General features: G+C 41.6%; 1 protein-coding gene across 5 annotated transcripts in view; it reads right to left on the bottom strand.

Annotated features, from left to right (window-relative positions):
• The window catches only part of MYO1B (myosin IB), a 100,869-nt gene that overhangs the window by 70,884 nt on the left and 12,009 nt on the right, over positions 1 to 17,976 (bottom strand). For all 5 annotated transcript variants that reach the window (XM_056496330.1, XM_056496326.1, XM_056496327.1 and 2 more), the window contains exons 2-3: positions 15,126 to 15,266; positions 1,008 to 1,123 (exon numbers count right to left, since the gene is read on the bottom strand). In XM_056496330.1, the coding sequence (XP_056352305.1) occupies positions 1,008 to 1,123; positions 15,126 to 15,260 (251 nt within the window). In that variant the 5' untranslated portion in view covers positions 15,261 to 15,266. The remainder of the gene's footprint in view (positions 1 to 1,007; positions 1,124 to 15,125; positions 15,267 to 17,976) is intronic.

Raw genomic sequence — 17,976 nt, 5'->3', positions numbered from 1 at the left:
GAGGTCCAAGAACTACCAGAAGCTTATTTGATGTGATTATTGGGCTGTTTCAGACCATGCATGTGGGAGAGTGACAGATGAAGTGTTAAGACAATAAATTAACCAGAACCAAATAACTTCCAGAACACTTTCTACAGGTAATTTTCATTTAACCTAAAAGTTAACACTGAAGGAAGATGCATAAATGTATGGCTCTGTCTAGACACTTATCCAACCACTGATGGCTCAAGTCAGTCTCCTGAATTTGTGGCTGAAGAGTCAGGTGCAGCCTCACAACCAGCTGGAAACACTTCTCCTTCCCAGTGTCACACTGAGGGGAGGAACAGCTGGCTTCAGCCTCACCTCTAGGACTGCAAGATAAAAATTATTACTGCAACATGCAGACCTTAAGGACCACTCTCAGCCATACCTGCAAACAGCACTTTGTCCTATTATTCATCCTATTTTAGTCCTAAAGTCTGCATTATGCATTCATGGTGCTCTGGCTGTCCTCTATGAATGGGCTCATTCCCACCCAGCACAGAGAAGAGAAAACCAAGCTTTAATTCTCCTACAGTTACCATTCAGACGTATCAGAATGAGAGGGGGGTTTTTTTCTGCATTACACAAAGATAAATTAAGAGTTTCAGATATCAAAAGTAACATTATATTATTCAAACATATTTAACACCTCGAGGCTTCCTTGAGGCAGTCTGGACTTTGGAAGAAACAGACTTCCTTGAAAACAGACTGCTTATTTTACAGTGCTGTAATACTGGCTACTGCTAAGAGTTAGGGGGAAATGTTCTGAAATGCACATACCAGGGTCTAAGTGCATGAAAGAAAAAGAGTAACCCATTTTAACTTCACTTTAAAATAGGGCTCAGCTAATAAAAAATCATTTTGGGGGAGTGGTGGTGTGATTTTCATTTTGGTTGCTTTAATCAACAGATCTTTTGAGGAGAGAGACAGCTGGTGCCATCTGTTCCTGGCCAGAATGAAAACTAAAATTTCTTTGCTGTACTTACATGTGAGGACTGAGTTCATAAAAGTTTCGATTTCTGTACTCTTCCACCTTCTCTGGAGTATAAATGGGTAGAGATCTGTAGGGGTTTATTGATATCACCACGCTGCCAATGTATGTCTGTAGAAAGAAAAGAGAAAATCATTGCTGGTTTTTCTTTTTAACATACCTTTGCTGCTTATATATTATTTGCCCATTTAATAGTTTTGTGGAAACAAAAGAAAAAAGAAAAGGCCTAATTGTAGCAATAGATAAACATGTTCATACATTCTGAAACATCTTTTAGATACTCTCTGTGTTGGGTACCAAGTAGCTATTTCTGCATAACTGAAAGTTCCTTATGAACATTTTCTAAAAGAAAGCCCCATGAAACCACATTTCTGTGACTAACTCAGCTGGGGGAGGGAAAGGCAAGAGGACACAGATGTTCACAGAGGACTGACTCCATCTGCATGGCAAATGTCACAGGAGCTTTGCTGCAGCCCTTGGGCACTCACACCAACCCCCACAGGGGAAGGCTGAGTCCGACTGTGCCTCTCTTCCCAGCTTCACTTTGCCTTGTCAGAGCCTCAGGCACAGAAGAAACCTGAAGGGGAACAGCCTCAGACAGGTTTCTGCCAAAGGAGAGATTTACTGTCAGGGTCCAAGCCAGATAAAGTCCTGCCATGGTTCCTCAGCAGACGTGAAGTGCAATTTTTATTCCCAGACTCTCAGCATACTCACAGCCACCCTTGGAAAGCCAAGGGAGAAATGTGTTGTTTCCCTCTGTTAGATCCATGCACTGCTGGCCTGAAGGAAAACAAGTTCTGTACACCATGACTCCCATGTCTGCTCATGACACAATTCACTTGCATCCTTAGACCTGCTGTCAGACATCCCACAGCTTGCTGTGCCTCCCTCCAGCTCCAAGGGCTGCAGTCAAATACTGAGTGGCAAAAAATGCCAAAACCCCATTCCATCCTGCCTGCAGATACTGACCAAAGATCAGTAAAACCCCAAGTGTTTGGTATCTCTTTCCACAGCTGGAAAACAAGTAAGTACCACCTGATGAAACATGATTTTCCAGCTACCAGTGCTCCCTGAGAGGTGTACATGCTTTACACAAAAGCCCTGGGTTCCCATTACTTGGATTACATTTGCAGTGATTTTAGAAGAAAAAAAAAAAAATACAACAATAGTTTTTTTAATGTGCTATGGTTCTAAAGGTCTTCTGTGCAGTGATATCTCAGCAGCTGAGGTACAATCACTACTTGGATTTTTACCCACAACATTTCTTAGAGAAAACACTGTGAGTTGCACTTTTAAATGGGAGGAGAGGCATGAGGACCCCACTGCTACTGACCAGCATGTTCAGAAGAGCACCAAGTTACAGCCAGGGCTGCAATAACAAATAAAAAATATTAACTGCTGCAACTCTTCCAGATCTAACTTCCATGCCTAAAGCAATTTCCTGCTAAATCAGGTCCTAAGCAGAAAGTGGAGAGAGGAGTATTTCCCATTTTCCACTGCAGACACATGCACAGGCAAGCTGTGAACTCACAGGGCATTTTGTGTCCCAAACTGAGTGGAATAAACCAAACTGCACTGATAAAACAAGTGCCATGAGGCCTCCAGAGTGTTTCCTACTCCTGGGATGGACCAGGAGCAGCCAAAATAATTCAAGTTTTGCTTCTTTCAAGCACACACCACAGCGTGTGCTTACGTAAATGTTCTTCAAATAAAGAAAAAGCTGTTCTAGTTTTGTGGTCATCTTCCCCCTATGGAGGAAATAATTTTCCAACTATGTCTAATCTCCTTGGCTGAACAAGATGGAAATGCTAAAATTGCCTTTCTACAGTGTTTACTTTGCACTCTCTCAACACATGCAGCCTTGGCAATTTGGAATTCTACAGATTCCTGGCAAGAGTAACAGATGCCCAAGAGTAAGAAGCTTTCTAGTCCTCCCAAGTGCACAGATACTCCAATTAGGACTCTTCTCTGATAAAATATTAATAAATTGTTTCCTCCTAAATCTTTGGAATTTGTGAGCTCAGCCTGTTGTGAAACCAGTGTTGCAAAGTAAAAGCAGAAGAGAGATGAAGGCCAAATCTTGAACATTGTATTTGGAAACATTAATTCTTTGGAGCACAAAGACTTGTCCCTATTCTGCTACCACATTAGCATACAATTTAATTGCTAAGTTCCTTGAAGTACCCTGAGACATCAAGATAAAGAAATATGACTGAAAGTGAAAACCTTGATCTTTAATTTTGAATACAGGCTTTTAAATGAGATTTATTTAGAACTATGTCTTCATAGATAAGTGCTGCTTAGACAATGTATTTTGGGAATTCAAGTCAGCTCTTTACTGCCAGATACAAACAAATACAGGCCATTTCCTAAAATACTAATATTTCAAAAGGTCAAATGGCTATATTGAAACAAAGACATACTCCAATCCATTTTAAACACCAAGCCAAAGTGTGCCAAGAAGTCATTGGGTTTGTTGCAAAGCTGCTTACAAGAGCTAATACATTTCCTCTTCTGAAAATGCCAATCTCTCAAAGCTGATGCCTAATAGCTACTTGCTACTGGTGGTCTGTGAGATCCCACATAACAGGGATAAACAGATCTGGAAAATAGCTTTCCCACATAACATCTGTCTTCCCACCAGAACTCTATTATAAACAAACAAAATAAATGGTTTAAATCCTCGAGCGAGCGACCAGCGCAGAAACATTCCAGTGCTGAAAGCAGAGCGCCCAGGAGTAGTGAGAGACCATACCACAGCACCCCAGGGACAAAAGAGATGCTTGAACTTCCCTGCTAAAGGACAAAAATGAAAGAAGAGGAGTGGCCTGATGGATGCACAGAATACAGCCAGGAGATTTGATTTCTTTCTTGTTTGGACATGGTCTCGTTATGCAAGTTTGGATGAGATCTGCTGTCTCCTCAAGCTTTGCTAACTAGGCTCTTGATAACACTCCTTCCTCCCAACTTCTACTTTATTGCAACTCACAAAGGTGAATTCTGTGTTTGCTCAGAACACAAAGCAAAAAGACCCTCACTCATTGTTCCTCAGTGCATCTCTCACGTGGTGTGGCAACACTGCAGTGGGCTAAAACCTCAGCTCCAGAACACTTCTGTCAGCTTCAATGACCACACCTTCTGCATTCTCCACCAAAACAACACATACAGCTCATCCCTGTTCAGATAAGGGGTTAACACCTCAAGCAGGAAGAAAATTCCAAGTTCCAATTCAGCTGGAAAAGCTGGTAATGTTTGTTAGACATCACTTCTAAATACTGGTCCAGATGCAATGACCAAGACTCTTTGATGTCCCACTTTATCCCCCTAGGACTGGAAGCCAGTGTAACCATTTGAGCCAAGATACTAGTTGTACACCTGGGACTGTCCTAAAAGCCCACTCCCTATCCTTAAAAGCTTTTCTGGATTTGTAGCAAAACCTCTGCAAAGCAACCTGCAATCTGCAGAGAAATTGCTGCTGCACACAGTCAGTCCTTCTGTAAAATGCCACAAGTGCTAATACACCTGGCAAGTGCACCAGCATCCCAGGGGGCAACAAGGTTTCTCTCCATTTATTTAATTTGTTAAACTTTGGAGCACAGAAATATAAAACAAAGAAATTTTAGTAAAATAAGATTGCTAGATTGGATTATTCCATTTATGCAGGCAAACTTCAATGCTCCAGATATATATAATGCACATTCCTATAGTAATGGCTATGCTCAAATTATCATTCGGTTCCTACAATTTTGAATTTTTTGCTACCAAAGTAATGCATTGAAATGGGAGACAATAAAGTAGGATCAAAGAAAAGTGTGACTAGGTTTTATTGTAATTAATCCAAAACCAAGGCTTGCCCAGCACTGTTTCCATTGTTGTGGGGAGGGATGTGTTATGGTTCTGTGGGGTTTTTTTTCAATGTGACACATGAAAATTATATTTATAATATAATACTCATTTTCCTTTGTATTTGCCTGACCTATTACAGTTTTGGATCCTGCCAACTCATAAGCATGTGTGCCACTGCATGTTCAGAACAGCTGAGGCCAAGGAGATGGCAGAGGAAGCCTGTACTTACATGTTCTAAGTTTTTTGAGCTGTCTCAATCTCAAACAGAGCCAGGCAAACTTAAAACTACAACTTTTCTCTATAATGAAGTTTACCAATTTAATTAGCATTACCAGCTAGATCAGTATTGTATTAAAATATCACCTATTATGTGAACAATCATGTTGTGAGCTCAAATTTGTTTTACATTTTGGTTGGCCATAAGACAACAGTTAAATGCACTGTGCCTCTGGTCCATTGTGTTTTTTCAGGTTGGAAACACAAAGCTGCATGAGATGATGTTTGAAAAGAGCAAGGAGAAGAGCAACATCAAGACTAAAAGAAAAGCCACCTGAGCCCATTGCTGTTTCTGGGGCTTTGATTTACTGTACTCCTGTGCAGGGCAGTGGAGGTGTTTGTATTGCATGGTGGAGAGGGATGGGCTGGGTACTTGAAAAAGAAAAACAAACAAACAAACATGCAGATTTCATCCTGTAACACTGCAGGGCTTGCTAGCACCGTTTCACACACAAAATAAACTCCACCTGTGATCCAAGCTGAGCAGCTGCACTTCAGGTTGAGGCAGTGCTTGTGCTTCAGTGAGCTTGAGCATAGAGATGTATCACTAGGCTGTGTTTGTTCAGAAATCCATTCTCCATGATGATGAAAACTCTCTTGCTCAAGCCCACCTTCCCAGAAACAGCATTTTAGTCCCAGAAATACACTGGACAAAGTCTGCATGTTGTAATAGAAAAAAAACCCAATCCTGGTAAGCTACTCTATGTGCTTAATGCAGTTATTAACCAGGACAGGCAGCCTTGTAAAACCTGGAAAGGACAGTAAAGGCTGTAAAAAAACTACCCAGAAGAGTAGTGGATGAGGTCCTGAAGGGATGAGAATGGAAAAGCAACCAAGGAAAACAAACTGAGGAGACAAAACAACAGTCCTGTACCAAGTACATTAATGGCTGGTATAATGACTCAAGAAACAAAGCTCAAAGAGGTCACACAGAGGCAGAATCCTACATCTGTATCCCAGGGCAAACAATCACAGCACAGGCAACCTGTGTCAAAGAGGATAACCACACTACTCAAATATTCCTCAATGTGGGCTTGAGCCTGCCAGCCACTGGGCAAGCAGCAGCAGCCTGGACAAGCAGTGGGCAGCCCAGACTGGCCAGGAACAAGCCCTTAACTCACTGCAACCTGTGTGAGAGCCAAGCCCTGAAGTAAGAGCAGATGGTTTGCCAGGGAAGGACACCCACACTGCAAGTCAGAGTACATGGAGTGGATGCACGAGCACAGATCATCAGGTTTCTCTGCTGAGCTCCTTGGGGGCACAGAAATCTCTGCCCTGCTCAGTGAACATTGCTGCTAACCTCAACAGCATCATGACAGACTCAAGTGCTGTTATTAATAGAGCAGGCTAATCCTCTCTGCTGGTCTCCTCTATGGCTAGGTTGGGATGATTTATACAAACAAAAAGAGTCCTTACACAGGACACAAATATAGGCCAAACCTGAAAATAAGCAATGAAGAAGTCAACCCAAAGGTGATATAAGGAATTTTCAAGACATCAGTGCCTGCCCACTTTCCAAGAGGGATATACTTGTTTCCACAAGCAAACAGTAGCTGGGGATTGGATACATGTGTGCCTAGAAACCACTGGTGAAAACATTAGTGAGAGCACTCATTCCAAATGTTCCATTATTTCTGTATGAATGAAATGTGTGGAAAGAGAAGAGGAATCTTCTGCCATGCTGCAGCCAAGGCTAACCTGTGCTCCTCAGGGTGAAAACCATGTTTTTATAGCCCTTGGAGACTTTGACTTCTATTTCTTCATTTGTCAATCTTTCATTAATCTTCCTTTTGTGTTTTGGTTTCATACAACATGAAACCATCAATAAATGCCCCAAATGTCATCATCTCCTTAGTGAAGAAATACACAGTATTTTGAGGCAAAGCTAACACTATAACTGGAGGCATTTCCTATACTTTCTTCTCTCTTTGTTCAAAGTATCACATCAGAGGCAAAAAAGAAAGAATGTGCAGGGGAGGAGAAGGGGAGGAGAAGACCCCTACACACAGCCCACCAAATGCATTCAGTTTTCTCTGATCCTTATTGCTGTTTTCTTACTCCTTTATGCAAATACTGCACAGAGCCCTACAGTAATAGTACCTCAAACACAAGGCTCAGAATCCTGGGAGCCATACAGAAAGGAAAGGAAACAAAGCACTGCCTTGAGATAAATAACTCTCCTCCCACAAAGCACTTCAGGTAAAAAGCAGCCAACCTGCTGTGAAAATCTTTACTCTTGACTGTGGGCAAGTTCTAAAGTTTGTTTTGCCAGAGCAGCTGATGTGAAGGGCCAGAGGACCCACAGGATTTTTATCTAGATAACAAAGCAAAGCAAGATTTGCAGGGAGGGAGAATACTTCTTGGGCCACAAGCTATCACAGCAAAAGATGTGCCTTGGGCACACAAGCCTTTCTTCACATCTGAAGAAGCAGCAAGCTTCAGGGTCCTAGCCTGTGGCAGCTGCAACAATATTATTGCTACAACGCAGTAGCTTCCCTCAAAGGGCAAAACTGTTGAGGCACTGATGGGAAAATTGCTCAAATGGACACAGGCATCCCCCAAGGGAGGAAGAGAAGGAGATGGGAGGAAGCTCAGGTCCCCTGGGCTCCCATCGCAGGCGGATGGATGCTGCTGTGACCCAGCTCTCAAACCATCCTGCCTTTGAGAAGCTGGGCAGCCACCACACCTGCCACTCATCCAACTCCCAAAGGAAGAGCAGCAGCCCAGGCTGGAGTTGCTGGATAAACACAAGCAAACACATGAAAGTACAAGAGAGCAGGGTGAGATCTGGCAGGAGGAAGGATTCTTCTGCAGGAGCAGCACAGCACAGTCCTGCTACCAGCCAGCACACACACAGCTAAAACGTACCCAAAATCCACAGGGGACAACAACTCTCCTCAAAACCCAACAAATTACTCCACCCCGCCCAACAACAACGTTTTAAAGGTGAACATGATCATGCTGAAATCAGGAGGTAATGAAACTGAGAATAAAATTGAACTTCAACACTCAGTTACTACTACCACACAAATCTCCCCAGAGAGCTGCATTTGTGTTTCCCAATATCACAAGACTCTCTTCTTCACAGCATCAGTGGGATGGCTACACAAGGCTGATGCAGACCAGGATAACTGGTCTCATTCACATAATTCTGTTCCCTACCCTGCTCTTGAAAATGTAGCATTGGAATACCAGGTACGAGTGCAGCAGGAACAAAGCCACTGTGATTTACGGCAATTCAGTGGAGTTATAATTAATGTAAGGTATCTGAAATGAGATGAATCAATAGTATAGACAGTGGAATAAAGGCAGGTCAAAACAAAAAAGGCCAACCCTAAAATTATTAGAGCAATCAAGATCAACAGGAAGCAGCTCAGTCTATGAAACAAGCACACCACAGCAGCCATGCCAGCATGGGCAGCCACAAGGATGGTACCTCAAACAGATAAAACAGAGTTATTACCCTGGAATGCCAAATATTTAATGTTTCAGTGATAAAACAACAAATGTTCAGTAACATAAGACTGCTGCTGCCCAAAGCAGCCCACAGACTCCACGCACCAGAAAATACAAATTAAACGCTGACATCAGAGAAAGATTCTGTTTTGTTGTAAGAACAAAAAGCAAACAAACATTTTCTTGTAAGGAACAAAATGTTGACCTCTGCAAATTTGGGAATACTTCAAGAAACAACATAACTGTGGGGAAAAATGTGCAGGGCAGCAGAATAAAGCCATATCTGACCTCTAAAGGCTGACTCCTGTGAGCCTACACAGCTCCACTCCCCTCCAGACTCCTCACACCTCCCTTGACACCTCCACATGCCTCACAAAGCAACAAACCCACCAAAAAAATAAGTTACAGACCAACACAAATACTACATTTTATCCAAAATCTCTACCATTCATGAGTCACTGTAAATGTATATATAGACAGATGCCCCCTCCCATTTGTCAGCATCCCAAACTGCAAAGGAAAAATAACTGCAGAACTGGATTAGGCATGCATTTTTCAGTCAACTTAGAAAAAAAAAAAACAACCTCAAGAGAGGGAGTTCAACAGAACAAGTCAAAAATTCATCAATCACACACAAACTGAACTTGATGAATGTATTTAAAGTTTTCCATGCGGTCTGCAGGTCACACATTTTAACCACACAAGCTGCTCCCTGAAACCTTCAAATAATCAACATTGTGGGATTCTTTCCTACTTGCTAATGCATTGCCCATGAGCCACATTTTACTTCGTAAAGTTAACGAAAGACTCCCACGGGCTTTTGTTACCAACAGCTACAGAAAAGAACTTTTGTGGAACAGCAATGCAAATTTTATCAATGTAAAGTTTAAGAGTTGCAAAAACAATATAATAAACAATTACAGCTTTCTAATGAGATTTTTTTCTTGGTCAGACATACCTCAGACATTTCCAGACATGACTAAACTCTAAGATTCCCATTTCCAATTAACACATGCATGTTACCCAACAAACCCTTCCCCCTCCCAAAGCCACTCAGCACGAGATTACTGCAGAATCTGATGGTCTTTAGCAGAATATTTGGCCTAACTCCAGCTCCACCAGCCTTCATGCTTATTTTTATAGGCACAGCCTCCAGCTTTAGCTCTAGTGTGTAACACAACACCCAAGTCTATTAAACCTTCCACCAAATACACATAAAATTGAACAACAGGTAATCAAGCCACAGTCTGTTCCCCCACTCTTAGGAGGGAACTCAGTGTCCTGTTTGCACCATGGCATGAAACTTTGCCAATGTTCTTGAAGGGCTTGCAGTGGACATTCCTGGAATGATACAAAAGGACCATCAGAGGATCCAGATCTAAAGGCTTTTGCAAAGGGAGTTCTTACAGAGAAGATCTAGAGTTTCAAAGGGGCAAATGGAGCTGGCACTAGGATCTCCAGCATCAAACATAACTGTGAAAGAGACTAGAAAAGGCAAAAAATCTTCTTGTGGAATGAGCCCAACTATCTTGTCATCTTTGGCTGTGGGGAGGGGAGAGATTTTGGCTCTATCTGACTCTCACATTTCATAGAATCACACAAGAGCCTGGGTTGGAAGGAATATTTAAAGGTCTGCAGTTCAAGCCCCTCTGCAATGAGCAGGGACATCTCCAGCTAGATCAGGTTGCTCAGAGTTCATCTCCATGGTGACCTTAAGTTTTTCCAGGGATGGGGCATCTACACCTCTCTGCACAGCCTGTTACAGTGCTTCACTATCCACATCATTAAAAAATTTCTTGCTTATTATCTAGTCTAAATCTACCCTCCCTGAGTTTAAAACCAATATTCCTCATCCTGCCACGACAGGCTTTACTAAAGAGCTTGTGCCCATCTCTCCTCTAAGTCCCCTTTGCCTGTTTTCCCACCAAGACTGGCTAACATGATCACACAGCATCTGGCCAGTGTCACAGCATCTTCAAAGCCATCCACATTACAGGTCTCACTGCTCACAACCAGCCCTTTTGAAGGCTATAACTGCAACTCCCTTTTAAAACTAACATGTGTAGCACAGACAGAGCCTTCAGTCTGCAGGAAACAGCGTTTAAAACCATGTTGGGTAAGCCTGGTTTGCTGCAGCTTCACTTCCCCAGAATGCAAACTACAGATTTTACATGCTAAAGCAAGCCCTACTTCCAGGTGTAACAGAGGCTCCATTGTCCTCATCAGAGTCTAAAACCAGAAATTCAAAGTGCAGTTGCTGTGAGTGGTGGCAACGAGGAGAAGGTAGAGAAGAGACTGTACTTGAAAATTAATGTGGTGGTTACAGTGAGCACCATTCCAACTGCTACTGTTTTACAAATTCTCTAAAATATGCAGCAGAAGCATGAAAATTTGCAAGGCAGCAAAACTCAGCTGATATGCAGAGGAGACAGTATTCCTCAAGTGATTTGGTAAATAAAACCATGCAGCATCACAGGGCAAGTAATTTGCATACTTGGTAGGAGCCTGTGGCACAGGCATGAACATCTCTTTTTTCCATCATTGTATGTAGTGAATGTTTTAACACTTGCAAAGATCTGCAACACTTGGCCTTCACATTGTGGATTCACACACAGAGCTTGTAAGACTTTGAACAAATAGGCTTTCCAACCTGCAAGCCAAAGGATCCTACACTGCCGGGGAAAAGTGGCACCTGGTATCACCTACCAAAGCACATAATACAGAAAATTACACTGCACATCAGTGCCAGGTGCAGCAGGATCTGAAACTGGGGGAAATACATATTTCATTGTCACCATCTCAAAGAACTGTGTGTTTGAACACATGCTGTCAGCTAATTTTCCTTACACTCATAACAGCAGAAAATAACAAAATAGAACACCCATTTGCCATTAAAACATTCAAGAAAAAACTATCCACTCTGAATTAAGGAGAAACATGTAACTAAATACTTTGTAATCCATAGTAGTTGAAAGAAAGAAAGAAAAAAAAGAAAGATAAAAAAAACCTCTTGAGAAATCCACTCCCACAAGATTTATAGCAATCCTTCATAAGAATCTGCATAGTCCAGGGTACCCTCACAGAACAAGTTTGCATCTTTATGCTTTAAATAAAACTTTCAGATATGACCCAAAGGTTGGGCTGGGTGCTACTGCCTCCTTTAATCTCCAGGCAAATAGCAATCTTTCCTTTCCTTTCCCTTCATATTTTCTTGAGTTAAATGGAATGAGATGATTCAGTATCACCCACTGTTACTGTAGGCATTAGGAATAGAGTATTAACCCTAAAACTCATGTGGAACATGTTTAGTATACACAAGCATACATATATAAGCCACTAACTGAAAAAAAACCTCTGGATCCCAGAAGAGGCAGCCACCACAGTTGTTGAAAATTAAGGACTTGCCAGAAGCAAGATGAAAAAGCAGAAAAGAGAAGTCTGATATATACTTGCCTGTATCAATATCCAAGGGTTATCCATAGGGAACAGAACCCATCATCAAGGAACAAAGAAAATTTAAGACACAATGTTTTGAAAATGTAACTCTCAAAGGTGTAACAGAAGCTTAAAAACAAAAGAAAGTTAATTTTTTTAACCATTGAGGAAGAAATGTTTCCATAAATATCATTGTTTTGGAAAAACCTCCATTCTGAGTTTTCCCGATTTAGGGGTAGGTTCAGGTAATTCTAGGAATTTGGGTGAATCTGAGGAATCTAGGATGTCCGAAGACGAACTGGTCTGCTGCTGGCAGACAGTTTGTGTAGACACCAGCTGCTGGCTGGATGTCCTCTTTTCAAGTCCTGAGAGACCCTCTATGGCCTTCAGAGGACTAGAAACCTTTATTTTTTCAGCAGACAATGCCTCTAACATAACTTGTGCTACCGTTAAAAGATCCTTTGCTGAACCCGCTGCTGCTGGCACGGCAGCCATAAACTTCCCTCCCCCAGCTCATAGCTAGGTGAGAATCCTTCCCCAGTCTCTGAGGGACTTTAATTGCTTTCTGCCAAGGAGAGACTGGATAAAGCTACACTTTCGGGAGTCCTTCACTCCCTTATCTTTCAGAGTTACAGACTTATATCAATTACAATTAACTTTTTGCCAGAATCCTGCTGTAAATAGTACATTTGTTTCTGCCTGTGGGTAATGAAGCTTCACCCACACAAGCAAATCTCAGAATTCCTTCTCTGTGACAGAGACAGGATGAACAAAAGCTAAAACTTTCAAAGTGGATAGTAAAGTGAGCTGTTCCTGGCTGAGAGTTCTGCCTATAGTGTTCCTATGATGTATCTGAATCTGAACCGTCTTACCCAAAAGCAATTTGTCCAAAATCGATTCGGAGGTTCCTGAAACTGACCAGCAGTGCACAGGAGCGAGGCTTCCCGGGACACCTCCTCTCCGACTCGCGTCTGGACCTCGGATTTTCTTGGCAGAGGGCCAAAAATCTCCTCCGCAGTCCTTTTCAACGGCGTGCCTCTTCTGAAGCTCGGTCTTCTGGAGGTCTGTACCTGCCTTTGCAGGCTACAAGGACCAGCCAGGTGGTCAAATGTCTCTGCCTGAGGGGGTCTCCTCCAGCTGTGTGCATCTTCTCGAGCTGGGTTTTCAGGGTCCAGGGGTCCACACCCACCTTTGTAGGCTGCAGCCCACCCAGGGACGCCAAATGTCACATCCTGAGGTGTCTCCTTAGACCTGAGATCACCTCTGGTGGACATGCAGGTGGTTTGGAACCCAGCTCTTTCCAATGCCCGCCGATGAGAGACTGCAGGAGGCTGTTCTTAGAGGTTTTCATGGTTGTTTATTGTTGCTTATCTCAGGAATGCTTTGTCCAGCGAACAGCAGTCTGCTCGCCAGACGTCCATGGCAGAATCCGCCTGGCAGAGGCAGGACTTATCTTTTATAGTCTAAACTACGTACTAGGTATTTACAAATGACCCCCAATACAATACAATCTTGTTACATGGTCCAGATCTGTTCTTGTCCAATCTAAAAGTGCCAGCGTGTCACCCAGCATGGATGACACGGAGAAGAAGGAGGAAGAATATCCACACCCCCAATTCTCCATGTTGGCCACGTGTCCCTTATCACAAACATTCTAGAAATTTGCTAATTCTACATTCTAACAGTCCAATTTACACTCCATTTACTTTTGTGGCTTGCATTTCTTCTCTCAATGTTGGCAAACTGCTCCAAGGAGCCAAATCCAGCCCCTGAGACACCTGGGTCCCATTCCAGGGTCTTTGGGGACCCCGCCAGGGGGGTCTTAAACCTTCCAAGGAAGCCAGAGGAATACTCTGGACTCCCACATCTTCTTCAACAAGGTTTTCATGGATACTGAGAGTCTTTTCTTAATCTAATTTTATTGTTTAATTTAAATTGTCAGTACAACCTGAAGGAGTAAATCAGTGGAGATGATAGAATAGCAGTTAGGAGCAACTAACTAGTTAGGTTACCAACCTTATTTCTCCAGCAAAAGGAGCAGGCCTGGTTGAACAAGAAAATTGAGAAGAAAGATCTGGCAGACAATGAATAGCAGAGGTACAAAGCACAGACTATAATTAAGGCATAGAAGAAGCAAACAAAAATAGCACAGACCCTCCCATACCTTCTCCTTTCTGTTCTCCAGTATAATGAAACCATGATGGTTCAAATGCTTAGCAAGAATGAAAAATATAATCACACTAAAAATTAAAAAGGGAGGAAGGCTAAATTATAATTAAGTACAGAAGACCTATATGATTTTAAGTAAGCTGCAGACACAATTGCTTGCAGATCATAGATATCCTTTGGCTTAAATATTTAGGCTTGCCAGCAGCTTTGAAAAGTCTCTACAAACCATTAAGTTCACACAGCCTAAGCAGTATAACAGACACAATACCATGCACATTTTAGCAAAAGTGGAACAAAGAGATGAAGCAGGAAATGAAAGGCTTAACTGGAATCACCATTTGCCTCTTCATTACCTGCCTGTGTTTCACCTGCCAGCTCACAACATCTCTCCTGCTGATCGTCACTCAGAGATTAATATGCCTGAAGACTTTGATTACTTCCACATATATCCAAGCTGACTGTATTCAGTTTAAAACCCAACCATTTCAATAAACACAACCTTTTTGCAAATCAAAGATAGCAGGCAATATTTAAGTTACCCTTAGCATATTCCAAGCATGTATTGTTTCTGCTTCAGGCTGCTCTAACATCCTGGATGTGCCTTCCCTGTAAGTGAATTATTTATAACTGTGATGCCCTCTGACAACAGGAGCATCAAAGTTACTGTCAGCAGCAGCTCTGGAAACTTTATGAAAATCAGAGTCTCCCCATGTCATGCAATGGGGACAAAAGAAAAATATCCCAGATGGGAAAGATCAAATGCAAAGAATGCAGTACAGGAAAGACTACAGCACAAGTAAGGTTTAAAACATCCCTAATACAATAGATAATGTTCAGGCACTCAGTCTGTGTGTATCCTTATAAATAAACACATATCTTGAGAATGACAGCACAGCTCCCCATAGGATGTTATTTCTTAACAGATACTCACATAAACTTCATCGTGATCAAAGCGCTTCTTCAGGTTATTGATGAAGGAATCCTCATTAAGGGGCTCCAGAAGAACCATATCTCCCACCCCTATCATGTCATCTAAAAGTGACGTCTTGACCTCCATTTTGGCCATCTTGTCCTGGGAAGAACAAAAGAAACAAGAATAAAACAAAAAGATGAGCTCAAGGTTATCCTAATTATTCACAGGCATTATCTAGTAACACTAGTTCAGGAATAAAAGTTAAAAGAACACTACATTAAAATTATGTTTTCAAGGAACATTCTCAAAGTCATTGCATCTACCCAGGTAGTCCACATGATCCTAAAACTTAACTTTCTGGTCCACTATACATTAAACACAAAACTCTTAAAAACACGAATGAAGATTCCAGTGGGCATCACAACCAGAGTATTTGGATGGCTTCAACATAATGTTGAAGAGCTTGCAAGTCTGTGTTTTACCAAAAGCTTCATCAGGATCTCCAAACTAGGGTTTAAATTTGTCAATAACCCTAATCTGAATTTCTTTTTCATCCTTGCATTTCTCTAACTCCATGAATACTGAAATGAAAACCAACTCAGTGAACCCACTCAGAGACAAAAACCACGCTATTTGATCTTAGTTGATGAACCCTGGGCTCTAAGGTGCCTATATTCCAGTACACTGCTGGTATTGGCTGTGAAGCCACCAAATTACTTCATTTACTTGCAATTTTGTTGCTTGAGAGAACATTTTCATGGGGCAGCAATAATCCTGCTGACAAGTAGAGACACTGCATCAATGCAACCAGAGTGGCAAAAGCCAGAAGCTGGGCTTGAACAGGGACCAGGATCAAACAAAACAGAGTAAGCAAGTCTGATAAAGGAAGTCATTTAGACAAAGAAGTCAAGGTCAGGCCAAAACTTGGCACTTGTTTGATCCTCCCAGCCTTTTATCCCTCCAATCCAAACGCTGGAGATTCCTGATCTCCTCAAGAACTCTGGGCACACAGTTACTGCTTCCAGCTTTTGTGAGGAGACAAAGATGGATGGATTCATAGCAGCAGCAAACAGGGAGCCAGAGGTGAGAGAACAGCTTTGCTGACCACACAAACCAAGACCAGCTGCTGCACAGCTACAGCTGCACAAAACAACAGCTCAGCATCACCAGCCAGTTCCACCTCCCAGCTACACAGTGCTACCAGGCTGTCCCTGGTCCCCCACCACTGCTGCACATTTGAATTCTAGATATTCTTTTCTTGTTCCTCAAAATGCCATTGAGCAGCTATTACCTTACACAATCAGTGCTACCTTGCCATAGTGCCTCTCCATCAGATGACTAATTTAAAACAAGCAAAGATTTCCATCTCTCCTTCTGCCAGCAGCCACTACTTTACTGAAAGTTATTTGATGTTTTTCATCAGTGAGTGACATTTGAGGGATCTTAGATCAAGACTTAAGTCTCGCTTGATGTTTTTCCAAATTCAACGAAGAGAAGCTCAGCTCCACAGGCAGCTAAAAAAGAGACACAAAAAGATCCCCAAAACCTGAACCAAGCCTGGGAATTACTAGAAATTCACATGGAAACGCAAAAACAGCGCTGAACTATGGTAACCAACCCAAGCTGAGTCAACTCTGCTAAACAAACAAACAAACCAGCATTTATTTTAAACAGAAACACTGCACAAATATTTTTGTAGGGAAAGATACTTTTCTTCTTAAAAGTTCACCTCTCTGAATCACCAAAAAAATTTAAACATTTGTAGAATCTTTTCAGAGGTATCACTTCAGCTTCTGCATCCCATCAAGACAAGTTCTTTAAGCCACCAATCTTGCCTCAGTGACCTAATTACTTCCCATACATCAACTAATGCTCAAATAATTTTTGAAGGCTGAAAAAAATAAAGCCCTTCTCAAGTATGGAACTTATTAAATAACGGGTTTGTGGCCAAATATATAAAAAAAGCCAACACAAAAATCCTAATAAGGGCAATTTAAACCTAAAATTTAAGTTCTAAGTACAATACCTCATTTACCATTGTGAAACTACATACCACCTACCACACTTCATGCATCACTGCTTGGGAATTTCAAGGGCAAGAGCAGCCAAACCCATCAAAAACACCCATGTATTTCCAAACTCAGTGGCATGTTTTGCATAAGAGTTGTGGGAAGACACTATATCTACTACTTTTGGATCAAAAAGTAGTGTACTTATCAATATATTGGAAAAGTTCCATTTTATGGTCAAATATTAATTTTCAGCTTGGTTTCTCCATGATAAATTACAGCACTCTATGATTAAAATACTCTTCAATAACTTGCAAGTTAGAAAATACTAGAAACCCAAATGATGAAAAAATTGAACAGGCTGAGACAACTTATTTAACACTGATTGCTCAAAACCATTTTCAATAGCCTTTGCAAAAATCCATTAAAGATTACCCCTACACTTATGTATGATTCAAGATTATTCTTCCATACCAGCATTGTTAGCCTTTGCTTTGGTGGAATCCAGTTGTAATCCCTGCTCTGGTTTAGCTAACAAAGGAGAATCCAGACTGTGGGATAATTTGGCTGTCTATCTGAGGTAAAAAGTGGGGGGAAAAGCACTGCTAAGAGAAACCAAGTGTTTAAACATATATTAATCAATTAAATAGAACTTAACTGAAATTAATCTACTAGAAGAATGAAGTAGAAGATCAATATACAGTACTTTAAAAATACCAAATGCTAATTTTAGAAGTAGCTTTATAAAAAAAATGTCAAAAATCAGCACACGACACAGGAAAAAAAAAATAATCAAACCCTTGCAACATTACATGGCTAAACTTCAGAAAAAGCTCAGAAACTCAATCCAAATCCATGTC

Source organism: Oenanthe melanoleuca, chromosome 7 (assembly GCF_029582105.1).
Source record: "Oenanthe melanoleuca isolate GR-GAL-2019-014 chromosome 7, OMel1.0, whole genome shotgun sequence".
NCBI classification, from domain to species: Eukaryota; Metazoa; Chordata; class Aves; order Passeriformes; family Muscicapidae; genus Oenanthe; species Oenanthe melanoleuca.
This window is presented reverse-complemented; position numbering and strand designations above follow the sequence as displayed.